Genomic DNA, 26,073 nt, shown 5'->3' with positions numbered 1-26,073 from the left:
CACCTTCATCTATTTTTCTTAAGCTTTTTCTGAAATGACACTTCTGCACATATTAGTTCATATCAGAATGTATTTGTTTTATTCAAACATGAAAGTAGGAGAATTATAGTTACACATAGTTATGTATTATAAGCAACTTATTACAAACAGTTACAAATCAAAATAGTTTTTTACAATCACTTTGGCACTAATTTCAGAACCGTGATATCATTTTTCAAAACTCACAACTGATGATCAAAACGTACATTTTTCAAACCTCTAACACATTTTCTTGGATACAATACACATAAATCTAAGATCATATGTTCATTGAACTAAAATCACCTGTTCATAATAACACAACCTAACATGAAAATGTTTCCATTTCAAAATGCAATTCACACATTACACCTGAGATTGCTGCCTATTAATTTTATTACAATGATCTAATTATCAATTGATACAACTGCTCAAAATGATAAGTAACTGTTGCATTACTCTTAATAGTTTTATGGAAACTGACAAAAAACATTCCATGTTTAGATCGTGAAAGGATAACAACATCCATTGATACCAATTACTATGGAACATGAACCAATTTCCAATACATTATCTATGGACGCAATATTTCATCATCATTCTTCATCAGACTCTGTTTCTATGATCCCATGTACCACTTTCTTTCCAAGACCATATTTTCAGATTTGACATTATGTAGGCTCTGCTAATTCATTTTCCAATACTGCCACCTCGTTACTGATGATTGATTTCACATGGTGATACGAATATATAGTGAAGAGGTATGAGTGGTATCCACCTACAACAACATGGCTATAACATGGAGCCGGCAGGTGATCCAGGTCACAATAGAGGTCATGCAGTGGGAGGAGGAAGATGAGGAAGACGTGGTGTTCAAAGGAAGTTGAGGAATGTTTCTCCACATGGAGGTGGAAGGTATATGATAGGCACCCTTACGAACAAGTCACCCTTCTCCAGGCCATGGATGACATGCAATGGCATCACAGCAGACCAGTGTCAAACCTGAATTCGCCATTCCTAAAGAATCTTATTCTTATATAGAAATAAAGTAATCAGTCCTTTGTTTTTCTTTTTACAGTAAGCCAGGGGAGGAACACTGCAGTTGATGTTTTTCTGTAGGTTTTTCCGTTTTTTTGTAGTTAATTATTTTTGCTTTGATTCAAAGAGACATTTTATTGTATTTCATCAATACATTTCAGATTTTGTTCCATGATTCCACTGTGTCTGTATTATTCTCTCTACCAGTCCTTTTACAGTGATGTATTTACATGTAGCACCGTAATGAAACAGGGAATACAATATTTATCGATTGTACAAACAACTACACAGTGAAACGAAATTAATGTTCCTATGGTATTTTATGATAAATTAGTTATTTGAACCAATGATTCTGGTTCAAAAAACTGATCAAATGCAATGTTTCTTTAAAGATATGAATGCACAATGCAATGTTTTGAAGATTGTGTTACAAGATATGACCATTTTATGTTTTGTGTCTAGAGTTTTGAAAAACAACCTCACGGTTCTGCAATCACTGAAATTAATGAAGTAATTGTAAAAAACTGTAAAAACATCAAAGAACTAATCAGTGTCTACAGCTGAGAAATATAATTCAGAATAAGGATAGCATCTTATACACATACACATAGACACACACATTTGTTTTAAAATTTGTGTAGACCTGAGATCTAACCCAGAAATCCATGTTCCCTAACTGTAACCCTAACCTTAACCATACAGTAATCTTTACCTCAATAACCCAACATTTACATCTAAACTTAACCTAGCCCTAATGCCTAACCCTAAAGCTGACTGAAAATGCCTAACCATCATTATAACCCTAACCCCAATTTAAATTTTTGCTCCAAACAAAAAATTGCCTTCTTCACAATGAGGACAAGAAAATGTGGACATTTTTTCCTCAATATGACAGTAAAAAAATGACACACACCACTTCTGTCCCAGGAGACTGGAGGCTAATCCAACTGGCTTAGGTACAAAGACGACTCCAGCCCTAGCCCAAAGCCTGGGTAGAGGGGCTCAGTAAATGTGGATTCAAACTTGTGCACAAGGGTCAGTTTTTTAGAGGAGATTGCATAGAAAGACAGAGTGCCAGCTGGCCAGTCAAGAAACACTCCCATTTTTTGGTTGGGGGATTTGACACTTATGGTAATGTTCTTATTATTGTGCCAGGCAGTGTAAGTTTTGTTAGAGCAGACCAGACTCCAGGACATGTTGTTATACCCCAGTCCACAGTCACGACCCTGTCCTGTCCTACCAATCCCTTTGTAAGCCACTCCCATGCTAGCCTTCTCCCCAGTCCACTCTACCTCCCAGTAGCTGCGCATGGTCAGACTCTCTCTACACATCACTTGTCCCCAGTGGTCAAACCTTTCTGGGTGGTCAGGGTAGGGCAGCTTCTCACTACCCCCCGTCGCCTTCTTGTCCCCCGAAGACAATGAGAACTTCTGGTTGGCAGTGTTGGGGTCAAGGGTCAGGTTATAGAAATCTAGTAGGCAAAAAAACAAAACATAAATAAAACACAGAAGAAGCTCACATTGTTTTTACCTCTACACTTTATATTTTACAAAACCCCAGGACTGTTCCCCAAACTCACATTTTTGAGGCCCAGTTTTCAGCCTGCATTTTCCATCATGGAGCACACTGCCGGAATAAAGTTGGGACACAAGTCGCAAACATTTGAAACATATACGGAAATGCAACAATCCTAGACACAGCTGGTATGTCGCCTCCAGGACAAGAACACAGGTCGTAATGATGAAGCAGCACTGCAGTGCTTCAGTAATATTGAAGTAATATTGGAATATATTTTTACAAAATGTGTATGTGTGTACTCACCTATTTAAATTAAAAATATTAAAATATCTATATGACTTATATGTACATATATTTAAATATATAAAATGAACATACACTCACCTAAAGGATTATTAGGAACACCATACTAATACTGTGATTGACCCCCTTTCGCCTTCAGAACTGCCTTAATTCTACGTGGCATGGATTCAACAAGGTGCTGAAAGCATTCTTTAGAAATGTTGGCCCATATTGATAGGATAGCATCTTGCAGTTGATGGAGATTTGTGGGATGCACATCCAGGGCACGAAGCTCCAGTTCTACCACATCCCAAAGATGCTCTATTGGGTTGAGATCTGGTGACTGTGGGGGCCATTTCAGTACAGTGAACTCATTGTCATGTTCAAGAAACCAATTTGAAATGATTCGAGCTTTGTGACATGGTGCATTATCCTGCTGGAAGTAGCCATCAGAAGATGGGTACATGGTGGTCATAAAGGGATGGACATGGTCAGAAACAATGCTCAGGTAGGCCGTGGCATTTAAACTATGCCCAATTGGCACGAAGGGGCCTAAAGTGTGCCAAGAAAACATCCCCCCACCATTACACCACCACCAGCCTGCACAGTGGTAACAAGGCATGATGGATCCATGTTCTCATTCTGTTTACGCCAAATTCTGACTCTACCATCTGAATGTCTCAACAGAAATCTAGACTCATCAGACCAGGCAACATTCTTCCAGTCTTCAACTGTCCAATTTTGGTGAGCTCGTGCAAACTGTAGCCTCTTTTTCCTATTTGTAGTGGAGATGAGTGGTACCCGGTGGGGTCTTCTGCTGTTGTAGCCCATACGCCTCAAGGATGTGTGTGTTGTGGCTTCACAAATGCTTTGCCGCATACCTCGGTTGTAACGAGTGGTTATTTTAGTCAAAGTTGCTCTTCTATCAGCTTGAATCAGTCGGCCCATTCTCCTCTGACCTCTAGCATCAACAAGGCATTTTCGCCCACAGGACTGCTGCATACTGGATGTTTTTCCCATTTCACACCATTCTTTGTAAACCCTAGAAATGGTTGTGCGTGAAAATCCCTGAGCAGATTGTGAAATACTCAGACCGGCCCGTCTGGCACCAACAACCATGCCACACTCAAAATTACTTAAATCACCTTTCTTTCCCATTCTGACATTCAGTTTGGAGTTCAGGAGATTGTCTTGACCAGGACCGCACCCCTAAATGCATTGAAGCAACTGTCATGTGATTGGTTGATTAGATAATTGCATTAATGAGAAATTGAACAGGTGTTCCTAATAATCCTTTAGGTGAGTGTATATTGACATATTACAGATTTATATACACATATTTCCACATATATGTTTATACATTTAAATATATGTGAAGGAAATACATTTTAATAGGAGGATGTACTTTTATCAAAACAAACGCCTACCTGAGGTTTTCCAGTTGACATTCTGAAAGTTGCTTCTTCCCTTCGTCTCCAGGGTGATTATAGCTCAGGTCCAAATCTCTCAGATGAGAGGGGTTGGACTTCAGAGCGGAGGCCAGAGAAGCACAGCCTTCCTCTGTAACTCTACACAACGATAAGCTGCAAAAAGAGGAATGTGGAGCCACTGATGTCATCTTGGCAAAACTTATACAGCACCTTAGTAAATGAATCCAGGTTGAGGAAAGGTTGTATTAAAGCAAATAGCCTTGTGTTGCATAGTATCAGCAAATGTTATATCATAGATAAATCACTGACCCTAGTGTCTCCAGTGTACAGACTGAATTCTTCAGCCCAGCAGATAACGACTTCACTCCGGAATCCTGCAGATCATTATCACTCAGGTCCAGGTTTTTCAGGTGGGAGGAGTTGGAGCAGAGAACTGTGGCCAATGTTTTGCAAGACTTATCTTTCAGGTCACAATAAATCAGCCTGAATAAGAAATAAAATGAAATTAAAAACAGACTAAATATTGAGGAAATCATAAATGGGATAGATAGGTGGAAAATATCTGACCTTAATGTCTGGAGTTTACATTGTGGACTCTCTAATCCAGCAGCAAGCAGCTTCACTCCAGAATCCTGCAGGTTGTTGTCACTCAAGTCCAGCTCCATCAGGTGGGAAATATTGGAACTGAGAACTGAGGCGAGAGATTTGCAGCACTGCTCTTTCAGCTTGCAGCGGTTGAGTCTGAGGAAATAATTTTGTACAAAAACAAAACATTGTAACAAAATAATCTCAATAACACCAATCCTCCAAGATCAGATGAATGCTACTGGAGTATAATATATAATATATATTTTCCAACCTGAGCTAAGAAACTAGAGAAAGAACAAAGGAAATAAAAGTGTTCTTACAGGACCCGCTTAGACTGTTGGACCAAAGGAAGAAGTCTGTGCAGAACAGCTTGGGAAGGGATGTACTTCTTAAGGTCGAACTCTTCCAATGGGTCATCAGAGGTCATCAGAGATTGCACAAACTCCGCCCACTGCGACGGTGTAATGTCTCTCTCAGACACCCCTTCAAAAAAGAAGGCGGGGGATAAGAAACTTAGATGTACAGCAGTCATCTGACACAACCTAGTATCCACTACCAAATTAATTAATTTGCATTTTATTGCATGACATAAGTATTTGATACACCAGAAAAGCAGAACTTAATATTTAGTACAGAAACCTTTGTTTGCAATTACAGAGAACATATGTTTCCTGTAGTTCTTGACCAGGTTTGCACACACTGCAGCAGGGATTTTGGCCCACTCCTCCATAAAGACCTTCTCTAGATCCTTCAGGTTTTCGGGACTATCGCTGGGCAATACGAACTTTCAGCTCCCTCCAAAGATTTTCTATTGGGTTCAGGTCTAGAGACTGGCTAGGCCACTCCAGGACCTTGAGATGCTTTTTACGGAGCCACTCCTTAGTTGCAATGGCTGTGTGCTTCAGGTCGTTGTCATGCTGGAAGACCCAACCATGACCCATCTTCAAAGCTCTTACTGAGGGAAGGAGGTTGTTGGCCAAGATCTCGCGATGCATGGCCCCATCCATCCTCCAATCAATATGGTGCAGTCATCCTGTCCCCTTTGCAGAAAAGCATCCCCAAAGTTCTTCGGATTTTACTCATCCTTCTTCTTCCTCCAAACACGGTGAGTGGAGTTTAGACCAAAAAGCTCTATTTTTGTCTCATCAGACCACATGACCTTCTCCCATTCCTCCTCTGGATCATCCAGATGGTCATTGGCAAACTTCAGACGGGCCTGGACATGCGCTGGCTTGAGCAGGGGGACTTTGCGTGTGCTGCAAGATTTTAATCCATGATGGCGTAGTGTGTTACTAATGGTTTTCTTTGAGACTGTGGTCCCAGCTCTCTTCAGGTCATTGACCAGGTCCTGCCATGTAGTTCTGGGCTGATCCCTCACCTTCCTCATGATCATTGATGCCCCACTAGGGGAGATCTTGCATGTAGCCCCAGACCGAGGGAGATTGACCATCATCTTGAACTTCTTCCATTTTCTAATAATTGCGCCAACAGTTGTTGCCTTCTCACCAAGCTGTTTGCCTATTGTCCTGTGGCCCATCCCAGCCTTGTGCCGGTCTACAATTTTAGCCCTGATGTCCTTACACAGCTCTCTGGTCTTGGCCATTGTGGAGAGGTTGGAGTCTGTTTGATTGAGTGTGTGGACAGGTGTCTTTTATACAGGTAATACAGTTAATACAGTTCAAACAGGTGCAGTTAATACAGATAATGAGTGGAGAACAGGAGGGCTTCTTAAAGAAAAACTAACAGGTATGTGAGAGCCGGAATTTTTACTGGTTGGTAGGTGATCAAATACTTATGTCATGCAATAAAATGCAAATTAATTATTTAAAAATCATACAATGAGATTTTCTGGATTTTTGTTTTAGAGTCCGTCACTCACTGTTGAAGTTTACCTATGATAAAAATTACAGACCTCAACATGCTTTGTAAGTAGGAAATCCTGCAAAATCGGCAGTGTATCAAATAGTTGTTCTCCCCACTGTATCACCTGAAAATTATTCAGGTGATAAAATAATAATACCATCAGAATACTCACTTGCCTAATAATTGTGCACACAGTGTATGAATAATAATAATTATTATTAAAAAACAAAATATATATATATATACAGTCGTATGAAAAAGTTTGGGCACCCCTCTGAGGCTGCATAATAATTGACTCTGTCATCACAGAAAATTATCACAGTGGCATGCCATTCATTTTATAATAAAATGGGGTATGGGGTATTTTCCAGACAAAGAGTTTTAGTGTAGCAATATTAAGTTGTATGAAATTAAATCAGATGTGAAAAATAGGCCATGCAAAAATGTGGGCACCCTTGTCATTTTGTTGATTTGAATACCTGTAACTTTTTAGCACTGATTAATTGGAACACACAATTGGTTTGGTGAGCTCATTAAGCCTTGAACTTCATAGACAAGTGCATCCAATCATGAGAAAAGGTACAAACCCGATTCCAAAAAAGTTGGGACACTGTACAATTGTGAATAAAAACAGAATTCAATGGTGTGGAAGTTTCACATTTCAATATTCTATTCAGAATACAACATAGATGACATATGAAATGTTTAAACTGAGAAAATGTATCACTTTAAAAAAATAAATTGATTTTAAATTTCATGGCATCAACACATCTCAAAAAAGTTGGGACAAGGCCATGTTTACCACTGTGTGGCATCCCCTCTTCTTTTTATAACAGATTGCAAACGTCTGGGGACTGAGGAGACAAGTTTTGTTTATGAATAGGAATGTTGTCCCATTCTTGTCTAATACAGGCTTCTAGTTGCTCAACTGTCTTATGTCTTCTTTGTCGCACCTTCCTCTTTATGATGCGCCAAATGTTTTCTATGGGTGAAAGATATGGGCTGCAGGCTGGCCATTTCAGTACCCGGATCCTTCTTCTATGCAGCCATGACATTGTAATTGATGCAGTATGTGGTCTGGCATTGTCATGTTGGAAAATGCAAGGTCTTCCCTGAAAAAGACGACGTCTGGATGGGAGCATATGTTGTTCTAGAACTTGGATATAACTGTCAGCATTGATGGTGCCTTTCCAGATGTGTAGGCTGCCCATGCCACACGCACTCATGCAACCCCATACCATCAGAGATACAGGCTTCTGAACTGAGCGCTGATAACAACTTGGGTTGTCCTTGTCCTCTTTAGTCCGGATGACATGGAGTCCCAGTTTTCCAAAATCAACTTCAAATTTTGATTCGTCTGACCACAGAACACTTTTCCACTTTGCCACAGTCCATTTTAAATTATCCTTGGCCCAGAGAAAACGCCTGCGCTCCTGGATCCTGTTTAGATATGGCTTCTTTTTTTACCTATAGAGTTTTGGCCGGCAACGGCGAATGGCACAGTGGATTGTGTTCACCGACAATGTTTTCTGGAAGTATTCCTGAGCCCATGTTGTGATTTCCATTACAGTATCATTCCTGTAAGTGATGCAGTGCCGTCTGAGGGCCCGAAGATCCAGTATGGTTTTCCGGCCTTGACCCTTACGCACAGAGATTGTTCCAGATTCTATGAATCTTTAGATGATATTATACAATGTAGATGATGATAACTTCAAACTTTTAAATTTTTCTCTGAGAAACTCCTTTCTGATATTGCTCCACTATTTTTCGCCGCAGCATTGGGGGAATTGGTGATCCTCTGACCATCTTGACTTCTGAGAGACACTGCCACTCTGAGAGGCTCTTTTTATACCCAATCATGTTGCCAATTGACATAATAAGTTGCAAATTGGTCCTCCAGCTGTTCCTTATCTGTACATTTAACTTTTCCGGACTCATATTGCTACCTGTCCCAACTTTTTTGGAATGTGTAGCTCTCATGAAATCCAAAATGAGCCAATATTTGGCATGACATTACAAAATGTCTCACTTTCAACATTCGATATGTTATCTATATTCTATTGTGAATTAAATATAAGTTTATGAGATTTGTAAATTATTCCATTCCTTTTTTACTCACAATTTGTACAGTGTCCCAACTTTTTTGTAATCGGATTTGTATTTAAGGTGGTCAATTGCAAGTTGTTATTCTCTTTGACTCTCATTTGGACAAGCCAGCTTCATTTTGGAATAAGGTGCTGTGGACAGGTGAAACAAAGATTGAGTTATTTGGTCATAACAAGGGGCGTTATGCATGGCGGCAAAAGAACACAGCGTTCCAAGAAAAACACTTGCTACCCACAGAAAAACTTCCATCATGCTGTGGGGCTGTGTAGCCAGTGCCGGTACTGGGAATCTTGTTAAAGTTGAGGGTCGCATGGATTCCACTCAATATCAACAGATTCTTGAGAATAATAATAACAAAGTTGAAGTTACGCCGGGACTGGATATTTCAACAAGACAACAACCCAAAACACTGCTCAAAATCTATGCAGAGGAACAAGTACAATGTTCTGGTATGGCCATCCCAGTCCCCATACCTGTATATCATTGAGAATCTGTGGGATGATTTGAAGCGGGCTGTCCATGCTCGGCAACCATCAAACCTAACTGAACTTCAGATGTTTTGTAAGGAGGAATGTTCCAAAATACAAACCTCCAGAATCCAGACACTCATTAGAGGCTATAGGAAGCATCTAGAGGCTGTTATTTTTGCAAAATGAGGCTCTACTAAATATTGATGTGATTTTTCAGTTGGGATGCCCAAATGTATGCACCTGTCTAATTTAATTTTGATGCATATTGCACATTCTCTGTTCATCCAATAAACCTAATTTCACTACTGAAATATTACTGTGTCCATCAGTTAATTGATAGATCACAATTAAATTGCTGATCCAAACACCCAATTATTTATAAATGAAAATCATGGAAATTGTCAGGGGTGCCCAAACTTACAGTCATACGACTGTATATGTACACACAGCTAGGTCCGTAAATAATTGGACACTGACAAAAGTTTTGTTATTTTGTCTATTTACCTAAATATATTCATGTTACAGTTAATTAATGAATATGGCCTTAAAGTGCAGCCTCTCAGCTTTAATTTGAGGGTATTCACATCCAAATTGGAGGAAGGGTTTAGCAATTACAGCCCTTTTATACACTCACCTAAAGGATTATTACCGGTTCAATTTCTCATTAATGCAATTATCTAATCAACCAATCACATGGCAGTTGCTTCAATGCATTTAGGGGTGCGGTCCTGGTCAAGACAATCTCCTGAACTCCAAACTGAATGTCAGAATGGGAAAAAAAGGTGATTTAAGCAATTTTGAGCGTGGCATGGTTGTTGGTGCCAGACGGGCCGGTCTGAGTATTTCACAATCTGCTCAGTTACTGGGATTACTGGGACAACCATTTCTAGGGTTTACAAAGAATGGTGTGAAAAGGGAAAAACATCCAGTATGCGGCAGTCCTGTGGGCGAAAATGCCTTGTTGATGCTAGAGGTCAGAGGAGAATGGGCCGACTGATTCAAGCTGATAGAAGAGCAACTTTGACTGAAATAACCACTCGTTACAACCGAGGTATGCAGCAAAGCATTTGTGAAGCCTCAACACGCACAACCTTGAGGCGGATGGGCTACAACAGCAGAAGACCCCACCGGGTAACACTCATCTCCTCTTCCTACAAATAGGAAAAAAAGAGGCTACAATTTGCACGAGCTCACCAAAATTGGAGAGTTGAAGACTGGAAGAATGTTGCCTGGTCTGATGAGTCTCGATTTCTGTTGAGACATTCAGATGGTAGAGTCAGAATTTGGCGTAAACAGAATGAGAACATGGATCCATCATGCCTTGTTACCACTGTGCAGGCTGGTGGTGGTGGTGTAATGGTGTGGGGATGTTTTCTTGGCACACTTTAGGCCCCTTCGTGCCAATTGGTCATCGTTTAAATGCCACGGCCTACCTGAGCATTGTTTCTGACCATGTCCATCCCTTTATGACCACCATGTACCCATCCTCTGATGGCTACTTCCAGCAGGATAATGCACCATGTCACAAAGCTCGAATCATTTCAAATTGGTTTCTTGAACATGACAATGAGTTCACTGTACTGAAATGGCCCCCACAGTCACCAGATCTCAACCCAATAGAGCATCTTTGGGATGTGGTGGAACAGGAGCTTCGTGCCCTGGATGTGCATCGCACAAATCTCCATCAACTGCAAGATGCTATCCTATCAATATGGGCCAACATTTCTAAAGAATGCTTTCAGCACCTTGTTGAATCAATGCCACGTAGAATTAAGGCAGTTCTGAAGGCAAAAGGGGGTCAATCACAGTATTAGTATGGTGTTCCTAATAATCCTTTAGGTGAGAGTATGTAGCCCTCTCTTTTTCAAGGGACCATGAAGTCATTTGACAATTGACACAAAAGCTGTTTCAAAAGCTGTGGGCTATTCCTTTGTTATTTGTTAATTTGATCTTCATCAATTAATCAGGTTAAAGGTCTGGAGGTGATTCCAGGTGTGGCATTCGCATCCTGTTGCTGTGAACCCACAACAAGTGGTCAAAGGAGCTCTCAATGCAAGTGAAACAGGCCATCCTTAGGCTGCAAATAAAATCTATCAGAGAGATAGCCAGAACTTTAGGAGTGACCAAATCCACACTTGGGTACATTGAGAAAAAAAAGAATGAACTGGTGAGCTCTGCAACACAAAAAGTCAACAGTGGTGGATGATCGTTGGATCATTTCCATGGTAAAGAAAAACCCCTTCACAACATCAAGCCAAGTGAAGAACACTCTCCAGGAGGTACAGTACAACATTACAATGTCTACATTGTATTATCTTATAGGACAAAAAATAGCTTTTTCAAAAAACATGGACATTTCGAGGTGACCCCAAACTTTTGAACGGTATTTTATATTTACATGCATTTGTTTTGCGAAAATGAATTCAAGTCTCATCTTCATGTAATTTTCTGGTATTGTCCTGCTCATACAGTTTCAGAGTACAGTAGAGAAAGATCATTTTGCAGTAACTTGTTTGCAATTCTGAGAAGTAGAGCAATTGATGCAACACTGAGACTGCTGTTTGATGTTACTCTCATTCTCATTTTAATCATAATGGGTTTGTTAATAGAATTTCATTGGGCAAGCATTGTGTCACATGTCATAATAAAATGGTGTCAAATGCATTCCAACCAGATTCTAGAACATTTGTGCTGGACTGCAAACAGATTAGGCTACTCAGAAAGAAAGGACTTTTATGAACATGAACCAAAATAAACTGAGAAATGTGTGAATTATTCCATTGGTAGACAAAGTAAGTTCAATCTAAATAGATGTCTAATGATTTAAGTGGAACCCAAAGCTAAATGTCTAATACCGGTAGTCAAAATTCATGAAAAGATCCCAAGTGATTTGACTATATTGCATTGATGTTTTTTTTTCCCTCACCAGGTTGTCCACATAGACAATAGGGGTCCACATAGGGCTGTTTCTGTTTCCCTAGTCCAAAGACAGACCTGCTCCTTACTGTAAGTAGGAGCATCCTTTCTCATGGAATATATTTGAAGATCTGAGCTTCATCACTGTTTTAGGAATTTTGTTAAAACATTTGCTACTAAAGTGTATTTACTTTCCTCTGTATTGTGATACCATGACCATCTCTTTCTCTGCATCTTCTTCAGAGGGAGCCCGTAGAGACTCAAAATCTGTCTCTGCTAAGACAGTAGGTGACCCTGATGGAAAATGCCATCACAATGTTGAAGAGTGATCAGGACACCTTAATGGCTCTGTTAAAAAAGAGACAGAAGAAACAGCAAAAACCAAGAGGAACTGCTGTAGAACCGCATACAGAAGCAGGAGAAGAACTACCTGCAGCTCTCTGCGGTCAACAGAACGCTGGAGGTCAAGATGGACCAAGAGATCAAGGCAATCTGGACGGTCCTGAGAGGACTGGAAGAGTCCATTGAGGCGGTGAGATTATATTTTAGACACAGTTATAGAGAAGTCATGGTTAAACATATCAGTCAAGATTGACAGTATGAATTTTATTTCAAAATAATTCAATAAACCTGCTATTATGTCTTGGAAGTTCATTGGAGCTGTAGGAAAAGCTATAGTACTTTATAAAAATATTGGGAACATTGAAAATGCTACGCAGACCTGTTTATTTACATGGTACCAAGCCGTGAATAAGTTTCTCATGCTTTAACTATATATTGTACTGTTGTTCCTCATCCCAAAGAACAAGCTCGGTTTGGACAGAAAAGACTCTTCTGAACATTTGACATCCTGTTGGGAATTCCCATTTCCAGTACGTACTCATTCTTAAAGTGACTGGCATGAGGAATGCATCCAGTAACACTGTGTTCAATTCGCCACCCGTGGAAACATCCGTAATGTGACTCAGAGAGACATCTCAAGTGTTCCTCCATCTGGCCAGAGACTCCACAAACGGTCTCCTGTCCTACCGCCTCTGGTTGATCCTCCCGTGCCTATTAAACATTGCTTCCCTGATCTCTCCCCAACCAAACGCCCTCTGCCTTTGCCACGTACAGTTTCAAAGGGACTCAACATGGACCCGTGTTCAGACACAGCCTTCAGACAGCAGAAGGACTGGATGAAGACCAAGGAAGAGGAGAGGGAGAACGATAGAGTGGAGATACTGAAGGCAGAGGTGGAGATGAAATAGAAGAAGTTGCAGAGGAACTCACCAGCTCGTGGATTCCTGGAACAAGAGGAGATGGTAGACATGATGAAGGCAATGGAAGATAAGAGGGAGAAGGAAAGAGTTATATTTATAGTTGATACTTCAATTGGCGGAAAAAGAGTTTGAGAGGAAATGGCTCGAGATGCAGAATGCAGGTCAAAAACCGAAGGGAGATAAGAGTGAAGTGCATTTTGCTGAGAAGGAACATGAGAACAACCTGAAAGGCCAGATGAAAAACATCCAGAAATCTCTTGAAGAAATGAAAACAGATAAAGCAGAGAAGGATTTAACATTGTCAGAGATATTTGATAAAGAGTTAAAGAGAGGTATAGAGAGGTTGAAGAGGGAGAACAAAATGGAGGGCAAACTCAGGTTGGAAGAAGAGAAAGAGAAGGAGAAGATTCTGACCCTGGAGAAGGACAGGAAAGAAAATGAAATACAGGAGAAACAGAAATTGGAATAAGAGAAAAGGCAAGAAAGGGAGCAATTTAAGGTCCTGTGAAGGAGGTTAAGGCAGAGGGTCTGGAAAAGAAACGCCGGTTTAAGGAAGAAAAGGAGAGTATAGAGAACCTACAGAAGGAAAAGAAGGTAAGACTTAATCAAGAGAAATTTAAATTGGAGGCAGAGAAGAGGAAAGAGAAGGAGATGGCAAAAACTCAGAAGAAATTAGGAAATGAGGAAATTAAAGAGAAAGTAAGATTGGAGGAAGCTAAAGGGGGAAAAAAAGTTAATAACAAAAGCTCTGGAGAAGGAGAAGACCAGACAAGCAAAAGAAGAGAAATGTAGACTTGAGCAAGAGAAAAAGAAAGAAAATGAGAGGACAAAAAACCTGAAGAAGGACAAAGAAAAGGCTAAGAAAATGTTGGCTGAAGCAGAGAAACAAAGAGAACATGAGGAGAAGAAGCACTTGCAGGAAAAGAAAGAGCTCAAAAAAGCTGAAAAAAGGTTAGTTAATGCTGAGGAAAAAAACTTTGCAAAAGCTGTTGAAGAGCTAAAAATGCAGGAAGAGGAAAATAGAAAGCATCAACTAAACACGAAGAGAACAGCAGAGATGAAGAAGGAACAGGAGAGGACAGCAAACAACAAGCGAAAGAGAATATTGCTGACAGAAAACATCATTTTAGTCCGTCAGGCAAACAGGATGGACAGACAAAAGACACCATCATTGAAGGAGTCAGACTCAGAGGAGTGGGCAGATGGTGATGATGAGTCTGAGACTGACTGATGAGTCTTGAACCAGGCTTTAGCTTCTTGGAATCCTTAAAAAAAACAAGCTTTTATAGCATCAGAATAGAACCAGGCATTGGAATAGAGGCAGGCTTTACCATCTGGTAGCATCTACTTAGAACCAGAATTTAGTTTCTTATAGCTTATGAATTAAACAAGGCGTTAGCCTTTTATAGCATCGGAATAGAACCAAATTTGAGCCTCTTATAGCATCTGAACAGAAACAGGCTTTAGCATCTCACAACATCTCAATAAAACCAGGTTTTAGCTTCTTAGATTACTGAATAAACCAAGGCTTTAGCCTCTTATAGCATCTGAATAGGACCAGGGTTTAGCCTCTAAAAGTCTGTAGCAGGCTTTTGCCTCAGGTCCAACACACTACCACAATCATACCTTAGATTTAGTCCTGTCACGAGAAATAGATAATGAAGATCAAATAATTTCCCCCCAAAAGCCGGAAATATCGGATCACTGTCTTATTACATTTACTGTTAAAACTAGAAATCCACTTGCTCCGCAAACAATGAGTTTCAAAAGCAGTACTATAAATTCTCAGAATACAAATAGATTTATTGAATTTCTTCCAAGCTCGCTCATCAATGACAGAGTAAATAAATCCGCAACCAATCTAATTGAGGATCTAATTTCACCACTGCAAAATACTTTAGATACGGTTGCACCACTAGAAACAAAAGAAATACGCAACAAGAAACTTGCTCCCTGGTACACAGACAATACTAGAGCACTCAAGCAAGCCTCCAGAAAATTTGTGCGAAAGCGGGGCTCCACTTTCATGTTCAGACTAGCCTGGAAGTGTTCAGACTAGCCTGGATAGACAGTATACTACAAAACCGAAAAGCACTCACATCTGCTCTATCAGCAAATTTTTCCAACCTGATTAAGGTGAACAAAAACAATCCAAAATGTCTCTTCGATACAGTTGCAAAGTTAACAGAAAGCAAGGCTCAACATGTGAAGTGGGTCTTCACTTTAGCTGTAATGAATACATTATCTTTGATGAAAAGATAATCACAATTAGAAAACAAATAACTGACTCCTTAAATAGTTATGGTCCCCAAAATCTCAGTTGTCCTGAGAATGTCCTGAACCTCCCTGAAAAGGTGTCAATGGGGACACATATATTTTCTGATCCCGTATTGCTCAACACATTCACAAAATTTGTATTCAGTTCTAAACCCAAAAATTGTCAGCTAGACCCCATTCCAACAAAATTACTTAAGGAGCTATTTCCTGTGCTAGGTCAGCCAATGCTGAACATAATAAATTGCTCCCTTTCCTCTAGAAGTGTACCAAAACTCACAAAAATTTGCTGAAATTAAAGCTCTTCTAAATAAATCTAATCTGGATCCAGACATATTGAACAATTATAGGCCAATATTGAACCTCCTGTTCATCTCAAAACCCTTAGAAAATGTTGTTTCCCAACAATTGAATGACTTCCTGAAGACAAGTAACATTTATGAAATGCTCCAGTCCGGTTTCAGATCCCATCATTGTACTGAGACTGCACTTGTGAAGGTAACAAATGACCTTCTAATGGCCTCAGACAAAGGTTCCACATCTGTCCTGTTGCTTCTTGATCTTAGTGCTGCTTTTGACACTATTGATCACTCCCTTCTCTTAGAGGGACTGGAAACCCATATTGGGCTACGTGAATATGTTCCAGCCTGGTTTAAATCTTATTTATCTGAAAGATATCAGTTCGTATGTGTGGATGGCATATCCTCCGACAAATCAAAGGTATGCTTTGGTGTTCCGCAGGGCTCGGTTCTGGGCCCATTATTGTTCTCACTGCCTCTGGGTGATGTAATCCAGAATCACAATGTACATTTTCACTGTTATAATGATGACACACAGATATATATTTCGATGAAGCATGGAGAATCCCCCAAATTAGTTACTTTGTAGCATGCGTTTCAGATATTAGGAAGTGGATTACAGAGAACTTCTTGATTTCAAACTCAAGAAAAATGCTTGTTTTAGGACCCAAGAAACAAAGCGCTTTGTTGGCAGATCTCACTGTGAACCTCAAAAGCTGCATGGTCGTATCCCAAAAAACGGTAAGAAACTTTGGCGTTACCCTTGACCCTGACTTCTCCTTTGATGAACATATAAGAGTCTCAAGAGTTGCTTATTTTCCTCTATTTTCATCTTCGAAACCTTGCAAAAAACTGAAACTTTCTATCAAAAACTGATGCAGAAAAACTAATCCATGCTTTTGTTACTTCTAGATTAGATTAATGCAATGCTCTTCTTTCCGGTTACCCTGATAAATCAATACATAAACTTTAATTAGTGCTGCACACGGCTGCTAGATCCTAACTAGAACAAAACATTTTTAACACATTACTCCTGTACTACCCTCTTTACACTGGCTGCCTTTTAGGGTTGATTTTAAGGTTTTATTGTTAACCTATTAATCAATACATGGACTTGCTCCTACTTATCTTGCTGAAATTATCCAGCCATACATACCTACACGTAACCTTAGACTGCAAGATGCAGGCCTTTTAATTGTACCTAGAATTTCCAAACCAACAGCCAAAGGCAGGGCCTTCTCTCATAGAGCACCACCACTGTGGAATGATTTGCCAATTAAGGTTAGAAATGCAAACTATGTGCAAACTTTCAAATGTCTACTCTACAGCATGGTCTATAATTAAGTGTAGTCTGGCCCAGGGTTGTGAATGTGACCAGAAAGGCTTGATACTCTCCACCCTTGCTGTCTTGCCAGGTGGGTTCTCATCGCCACTGCGACGGCGAGGATGGTTCAAAACAGGCTGCTAAGGGCGGGGCTGAAATTGTGCAAACCTAGAAAAAAGCCCTTCATCAATGAGAAGCAAAGAAGAGCCAGGCTGAAGTTTACAAAAAACCATTAGGATTGGACCGTAGAAGAATGGAGTAAGGTCATCTTCTCTGACAAGTCAAATTTTCAGCTTTCCCCAACACCTGGTCATCTAATGGTTAGACGGAGACCTGGAGAGGCCTACAAGCCAGTGTCTTGCACCACTGTGAAATTTGGTGGAGGATCGGTGATGATCTAGGGATGATTCAGCAAGGCAGGAATCGGGCAGATTTGTCTTCGTGAAGGACACATGAATCAAGCCAAGTACAAGGTTATCCTGGCAGAACACCTGCTTCCTTCTGCTCTGACAATGTTCCCGAACTCTGAGGATTGGTTTTACCAGCAGGACAATGCTCAATGCCACACAGCCAGGTCAATCAATGTGTGGATGGAGGACCTCCAGATCAAGACCCTGTCATGGCCAGCCCAATTTCTAGACCTGAATCCCATTGTAAACCTCTTGAATTTGATCAAGAGGAAGATGGATGGTCACAAGCCATCAAACAAAGCCGAGCTCCTTGACCTTTTGGGCCAGGAGTGGCATAAAGTCACCCAACAGCAATGTGACAGACTGTTGGAGAGCATGCCAAAACGCATGAAAGCTGTGATTAAAAATCAGGGTTCTTCCACCCAAAAAAAGTTAAAACATTAGTATTTTCTTGTTGAAAAGTGAATATGAATTTGTTTTCTTTGCATTATTTGAGGTCTATATTCACCCATCACCCACCTGAACGATTACCGCCCTGTAGCACTGACCTCCATCATCATGAAGTGCTTCGAGTGACCTGCTCAGAACTCCCATCTGCCCCACCCTACAGCTTGGAACCCTTTCAATTTGCATACCGCCCAATAGATCTACAGACAATGCCATCACCTCTCCCACCTGGAAAAAGGCAACACATACGTGAGGATGCTGTTTTGTGGACTACAGCTCTGCATTCAAACACCATTGTGCCCGCTAAGTTTGTTCCTAAGCTCAGGACCCTGGGACTTAACTCCTCCCCTTTGCAATTGGATCCTGGACTTCCTTACGGGCAGGCCAAGGTGGTCTGAATGGGCCCCTCTACACTGACCCTGAGCACTGGAACCCTGCAGGGCTTGCGTACTGCGTCCCCCTCCTGTACTCTCTGTTCACACATGACTGCGTGGCCATGCCCAGCTCCAACACCATCCTTAAATTTGCAGATGACAACCAATCCTGGGTCTCATCTCCAACAATGATGAGACAGCTTATAGAGAGGACGTAAAGAATCTGGCTACATGGTGACAGGACAATAACCTCTCTCTCCACATCTGCAAGACTAAGGAGATGATTGTGGACTACAGGAAGCGGCAGAGTGGGGATCATGCCCCCAAACACATTGATGGAGCTGAAGTGGAGAGAGTCTCCGAATTCAAGTTGGTCCACTTGGTCCCGGCAAGCAAATTCAGATATCAAAACTGCCCAAAAAAGACACCAACTTAACATCAATCAATCTGGATTCAGACCTAAACACAGCACCACTACGGCTATCATGTTTGTTGTCAATGATATTGTTAATGCCCTGGATGATCGAAAGCACTGTGCTGCATTGTTTGTAGACTTGTCAAAAGCTTTTGACACTGTAGACATTCTCTTGAGTAAGTTGTCATCTATAGGACTGAGCACTGATGCATGCAGATGGTTTTATGACTACTTGAAAGATAGAACTTATGGTTGACGAAGTCCAAGCCCATAGAGCTACTTAAAGGGGTACCACAGGGCTCAGTAATTGGTCCACTTTTATTTTCGGTTTATATAAATAATATCTGTGATGATTTCAGAAATAATATCTTCCATTTTTATGCTGATGACACTGTTGTATTCTATTGCTCCCTCAGCTGATGAAACGTTTGAGAAGTTGGAGTTTAATTTTAAGATCTTACAGAGATCTCTTTTACAACTTAACTTGTTTCAAATGCTAAGAAAACTAATGTTATGTTTTTTTCTTGGTCCAAATCATCTGATACATCTGAAATACATGTGAACTTACTAGCATGGGTGGTAGTAAAATCGAACAGGTCTCTGAATATAAATACCTAGGGCTATGCTGAGATGATAGCCTTTCTTTTAAAACACATGTCACTGAATTGGGGGAAAATGTATGTATTGGCTTCCTTTAGAAGGAATAGAAGAAAAATTGTTCAGGCTACTTTTATGTCAGTCTTAGACTTCGGTGATAATCTCTATATGCATGCCTCAGTTACAACATTAAAACCATTGGATGCTATTTACCATTGTGCTCTCAGGTTTATCACCGGTGATAGTTATAGAACCCATCACTGCATTCTATACCAACATGTGAGATGGGCCTATCTATCTGTGAGGTGAGAGCAACATGCTGTTTTGTTTATTTTTGAAGCACTTCTTTTAAAACTACCTCTATATATATCATCCCTAATTTCTACTAGACAATCAAATATCAACACCAGATCTCAGATCTGGATTACTTTAGAAACTCCAGCAGTCTCCACAGAGTTGGGAAGGACTGCTTTCAGTTCCGTCGCGCCATACTTATGGAACAACCTGTAGACTAAACTTTAGTTAAACACCCTGGTGTCACTTTCCCAATTTAGAGGTATTACGGAAAACCACTATGATGTACTGTGTAATTGTTTTAGTTGAATTATTATATATATTTTTTTATGTTCACTGTTTGTGTAATTACTGTACATGTAATTTTGTCTACACAGGAAAAAAAGAGATCCAGGTCTCTAAAGAGGATTATAGTTACAGTAATAATAATTTACTTTCTCTAAATGTTTTGTTTTGTGTGCCTAAAATTGTACTTGTCAACATGTTTGTACAGGGCACAGCCTAAAAAGAGATCCAGGTCTCAGTTAAAAAATAAATAAATAGAGTTTTCAAATACTAACCCATATAATTATTATATGTTGAAACGTTTGAAGAAATTATGTTATTTCAAATTAACTTATCTTTACACAGTTATTGTAACTGCAGGGTTTCAGCATTTGATAGACACCAGGCACTGTCTAATGCGCACGTCTCTTTGTCAACTTGGTCTTTACATTAGCTTAGTCAGTGACCCACTGAAAGACACTTGTCTTTGGTACAATCTTGCTGTCAAACAGGAAGTCAGTGTTTCTACCTGAATTCAAGTATTCCTGCAGCTTCACTGCTAGCGATGTGTCTCCCAGCTCTCTCAGGCAGAGGAAAAGGTTCTCGCATCTCTGCTGCGGCACGCCTCCTTTCTTCCCACCTAAACGCAGCTGGATGTACCTCACCGTTCTCTCCACGCCTTCCTCCATGTCCTCCCTCCAATCCTCCTCTGGCAGGAGCTCTTGCAGGAGCTCCAGATTGGTCTTAAATGAGAGGCCCAACAAGAAGCGAAGGAACAGGTCCAGGTGGCCAGTGGGGCTGCGTAGAGACTTTTTGATTGCCGCCTTGTGGAACTTGAACTCTGACCTGCGTACGACAGCTTCATTAAGAAATCTGAATAAACCAGGATATGCAAGTCAACAACATATATTTTGCTTTGGACACTGCTGACCAGCAGCTGCTGGTATGCTAGTGACCAGTTAATGCTGGTATGTTGGTAATGGGTGTAAACTGGTAAAACCTGCAATCAAGTGCTTAATTATTTAAGACAATATGTTACAAATATTATAAGGCCTTTCTTTGAGTGTTTTTCTAAACACTGTCCTAGGTTTGAGGTTACTTTTGTTTTGGAAATTACATTTCATTAAATACTACAAATGTTGCCATAAATTAGGACGTTTTCAGTAATTCAACGACAATTAATGCAATGTTAGATAGCTGGCTAGAGTATCTTTCTACTCTAAAACATGTTAGCTGACTTAGAGACTGTTAGTGACTGACAAAACAAGACACGTTAATGACAAGTCAGTGATCTGTAGCCCCATTTCAGAATGTTCATAATTCTAGCATTCAAAAGTAACTTTACACCATGACTGTGTTCCCTATTTTTACTTCCCAATATAATTTGCTTATGTGGCTTAGTATTTAAGGCTGGCCCTAGGAATGAATGATAGTCGTGTGGTTAGCATGAATTATTAGCGACACAAGGCCACCCATGCAACACACTAAAATAAATGATAATTTCTTCATTTACAAAATGTAGTTACTACATTCTCATTGCAGCAGCTACAGTACCAAAAGGCTTTCATTTTTTCTCAAACGCTGGTCTTGACAAGCCATACTGTCTCTTATTACACACCTCGCTTAACCAGGAAGTCTAAAGTGGGTAAATGCTGTATAGACTGCCTTAGGCTGTTACATCATTTGGGATGCCTCTCTACACTTCTGAACTGTTGTTTATTTTTGGGGTCCATACAGTGTCTTGTATATGATGTACTCTACAATTGACTGTGTGCGTGTGTGTGTACGTGTGCGTGTGTGTATGTGTACTGACCGGCTTAAAAAGCTCACACACTGTGTGATCAGGGCTTTGTTCAGTAAGTTTTGTCTGAGTTGTCGATGTGAGTAATGAACGTATATTGCCGCTAGCAGCTCTTGCAGGCTGAAGTGGACAAAGCGGTACTTGTCCCGGACACCCAGCAGAACCCCAGAGAATACGGCCACTTCGCTACCGACCAGCCCGGCCTCAGTCAGCGCCTTTTCCTTGAATACCAGCTGACCGTTCTGAAGCTGCTGCCAAGCCAGCTTACACAGACGGAGCAGGACTGTGTCTGTGTCAGAAATTCCTGGGCCCGGTATTATGGCACTTATTGCTCTTATTGTGCTACTCTTCCTTCTGTCAACACTTCCTGTTTGGGGGCGGGGCAAAGTCTCAGTGGTCTTATCAATGAGAGCTACGAAGAAGCGAATGTACATTTCTGTCAGATTGGTAGGGGTCTCCACGGTTTTCCTTAATTCTCCCTTTTTCTCGCTTTCTTTCTCAATCCCATTTGGCTTCCCAAGTCTCTTATGCAAAAACGTGGATATGATGCAGCAGAAGAAAGGGATGTGACACATGTTATAGAGGCAGCGAGATGTCTGGATGTCAGACAGCACTCTCTCTGCTTGGGCCGGGTCAGAGATCCTCTTTTCGAAATACTCTTTGATTTCTCTTTCGCGGAAGCCTTGCACTGTTATCCACTGGTCTACATGACGGCGCGGTATGGCTTTGGCTGCGGGGGGTCGTGATATGACCCAGATGAGGGCGCTAGGGAGGAGGTTGCCATTGAGAAGGTTGGTGATGATGACTTCAACTGTGGCCGGCTTGTTGACGTCATTTACTTGAGCAGATAGAACGTTGTTGTTGAAGTCTAGACAAAGTCTGCTCTGGTCCAATCCATCCAGGATGAAAAGTACTCTAATCTTCTCTTTATTCCCTTCCAGGGACTGCAAAGGTACAGTGTCAGGGAACAGGAGATGGAGCAGGTTCATGAGACTCTTCTTCTCCACCACTTCTCCTCGCATATCCTCACTGCTGTTAAGCTTGTAGAAGGGGATTAGAAAAATTAAGTCCAATTTCTGGTTTCCTTTCCCTTCCGCCCAATCGAGGACAAACTTCTGGGCAGCAACACTCTTCCCTACCCCACTAACTCCCTCTGTCAGGACCAGTCGGATATGCTTCTTCTTCTCTTTCCCTCCAAACAGATCCTGGAAGGACAGGGACGTCTCCTGCAGGTCATCTGACCCCAGCTCTTTCATGTCGTCTGAAGCCTCTCCCCCAGTGCTCATGACCATGTGCAGCTGGGTGTAGATGTCGTTGAAGTACACTTTGTCACCCTCCTTGGTAGTTCCCTCGTAGATGCAGGAATACTTGTCTTTTAAAGTGGCCTTCAGCATCTCTTTGACTTTACGAAGCCCCGCTCCTACAACAGAATGAGTGACATTGATAAAAAGAATGATGATTTCTCTGTGAATCTCCACCAACAACCTGTTCAAAAGAAAAGAAAATACCTGTAGTACCTGATCTTTTCACTTTAGCATCGACACTGGACTCTTCTGAGGGGGAGAAAGGTCGGTGGGGGACACACAGAACATTTGGTTTAAACGAGTGCTTGAAATGACGGTTAAAATGTTTGAGACAAACTTTTTACTGATTAAAAATGTGCAATGCATTGAGCTGTGACAAAGAAGTCATAGAAGGCACATGACGTTTAGGATCTGAGGGACCACGACAAATCATCCTCTAACGCTGAAGACATGTAACCGACTTCCCAACGTGTGTGCCTGCGTGTAGCCCAACGTTAACTCCAGAGTGATTTGGACACAGGGGAACGTTGAATCTCATCACTGATTGGCTACGAGCATGAACAACAGGATGTACAGAAGGGGACTAACACACACGACTGAGGGTTATGGTTAACATTCTCCTATAGGTACAGTATTCCTCTGGTCCAGGTGGGAGAGGCCAATGTGGATTGCAATAGTGTCATTGTGTCATTTGATTCAGAGAGTTTGTACATTTTGTTCATTTCACCCCCAACAAGGCAAGACAATCAAGAACAGCATCAAAGTATTGATGTGAGCCTTTTAAAGTATTCCGTGGCTACATAATGTGATTATACTGCAAATGCAACATCATTGACACGGCCAAATAGGTCACGTTCTCTTATAATCGCAACCTGGCACAGCCAGGCGAGGACTGGCATTGTTGAAATCTATTAGATCTTACCCAGCTCGTGAACCAAGTATGGTTCTTTCTGCTGGAGGACAGTGTAAAAGGCTGATTTGACTCTGGCCCCCCCAGCATTCAGGGCACTGTACACCTCTCTCATCTGGTCTTGAGGAGTCATGCTCGCCTTGATACGGGCGTATAACTCTTCCTTGATCATCTTCCTCTGGAGCAGGTCGTCAGCCAATGGCATCACCACGGAAACCCTTTGGATTAGTTCCGCCCTGTGGCTCTCCACAAACTCGGCACCTGGGGGGGGGGCACAACACATGCAGGCACACACATTCTATGATTTTGTCCCAATGAAAGAAATAAAGGAGTTGATAGATTAATTGAAATCTAATTGCAGTATCATTCTGTGTATATGTAGATCACTCCAATTATGATTACAAAAGCAGATGGATTCTTGTGTCAAACAAGTTGCAAAAAAACTAAGCACTGCATTTGAGAATGGGTTAATTGCAACAGAGACAAGATGACAAAAACTTGGTTTGTTTTCCTTACCTTCACCTTCGCCTTTATCAGATTCCATTTTTATTGTCTGGTGGATAAACAGTTAAATAAATAACACTTGAGGAGGACAGAGAGAACCCTGCAAAAACATTATAGCATGTATTAGTACATACAAGTGAAAGTATCAGTTACTTATTTTAAGAAAAATAAAACTTGAACATATGACTCAGCTTATTATTAACAGTAAGCCAACTGTGACAGGTGAAGTGTTAATTTCTGATGAAAAGATTCCAGAAGATTTAACTGGAACTTGAACCTGCCTTTCTGGATTCTAAAGGTTTCAGTTGGTTAATCAAAATGAAAGGACTGCTTTTCATACTTTGATAACATATACAGTCAAGGGTTTGTTAAACAAATCAAGATACGTGTATATTTTAGAGCCTTCAAAGTAGCCACCCTTTGCCTTTATGAGAGCTTTGTTAACTCTTTGCATTCTCTCAACCAGCTTCAAGAGATACTCACCTGCAATGCATTTCAAATCACAATATTTTTTTATTGTGTTTGAGCCAAAAAGTTCTGTTGTGACAAGGTAGGGTTGATATACAGAAGACCATCATTGTTTGGACTGTATAATCAAAAATAATTGAAGAGGAATGACAGTCCATCATTGCTTTAAGACAGTGTTTCCCAATCCTGGTCCTCAGGACCTGCAGGTTTTTTTGTTTTTGCCCTAGCACTCACACACCTGTTTCAGATATTGTCCTACCACTTACACACTTGATTTACATAATCAATCTATCATCAAGGCTTTAATTTGATTCTGGTCTGTGAGTGCTAGGGCAAAAACAAAAACATGCACCCCTTTGGATCCTGAGGACCAGGATTGGGAAACACTGCTTTAAGACATGAAGGTCAGTCAACACGGAAAAGTTCAAGGAACGTTTTTTCAAGTGTAGTTGCAAAAACCATCAAGCACTATGATGAAACTGGATCACATGAGGAAGGAAGTCCTACAGTTATCTCTGCTGCAGAGGATAAGTTCATTACAGTTACAAGCCTCAGAAATCGTCAATTAACTGCACTTCAAATTGCAGCCCAAATAGTAAAAGTAACAGACACATCTCAACATCAACTGTTCAGAGGCTATGTGAATCAGGCCTTCATGTTTGAATAGCTGCAACCAAACCCCTACTGAAGGACACCATATGAAAATGTGTAAGGACTATTTGACCAAGAAAAAGGCTGTGTAAGGACTATTTGACCAAGAAAGAGAGTGATAGAGCAGCATTAGATGACCTGTCCTCAACAATCACCCGACCTCAACCCTACTGAGATGTTTTGGGAAACGTTGGACCGTGGAGTGAAGGAAAAGCAGCAAGTGCTCAGCATATGTGGGAACTCCTT

The 26,073-nt window shown here is 40.9% G+C and overlaps 1 protein-coding gene across 1 annotated transcript; it reads right to left on the bottom strand.

Moving 5' to 3' along the window:
- Positions 1 to 1,719: 1,719 nt before the first annotated feature.
- On the bottom strand, positions 1,720 to 24,748 carry LOC105009542 (NACHT, LRR and PYD domains-containing protein 12). The gene is made up of 11 exons (XM_029115242.2): positions 24,721 to 24,748; positions 24,217 to 24,465; positions 23,508 to 23,543; positions 22,003 to 23,410; positions 20,719 to 21,035; positions 5,195 to 5,357; positions 4,854 to 5,027; positions 4,596 to 4,769; positions 4,284 to 4,439; positions 2,636 to 2,682; positions 1,720 to 2,527 (listed from the first exon to the last, which is right to left on the bottom strand). Exons 1-11 carry the CDS (start codon positions 24,746 to 24,748, stop codon positions 1,995 to 1,997), a joined length of 3,285 nt encoding a protein of 1,094 aa, XP_028971075.2. The 3' UTR covers positions 1,720 to 1,994.
- Between the last annotated feature and the right edge of the window lie 1,325 nt (positions 24,749 to 26,073).

Source organism: Esox lucius, chromosome 19 (genome assembly GCF_011004845.1).
Source record: "Esox lucius isolate fEsoLuc1 chromosome 19, fEsoLuc1.pri, whole genome shotgun sequence".
Lineage (NCBI taxonomy): Eukaryota > Metazoa > Chordata > Actinopteri > Esociformes > Esocidae > Esox > Esox lucius.
The sequence above is the reverse complement of the archived record's forward strand: the minus strand, read 5'-3'. Positions and strand labels throughout refer to the sequence as shown.

Bases quoted from the DNA above. Each gene is read 5' to 3' on its own strand.
- LOC105009542 (XM_029115242.2), bottom strand. From the start codon at position 24,748: ATGGAATCTGATAAAGGCGAAGGTGAAG. The intron at 23,411-23,507 runs GTACTACAGGTA...ATTCTGTTGTAG, and splicing joins TGCTAAAGTGAAAAGATCAG to GAGCGGGGCTTCGTAAAGTC. The intron at 5,028-5,194 runs GTAAGAACACTT...TTATTTCCTCAG, and splicing joins CAACAGTCTAAGCGGGTCCT to ACTCAACCGCTGCAAGCTGA.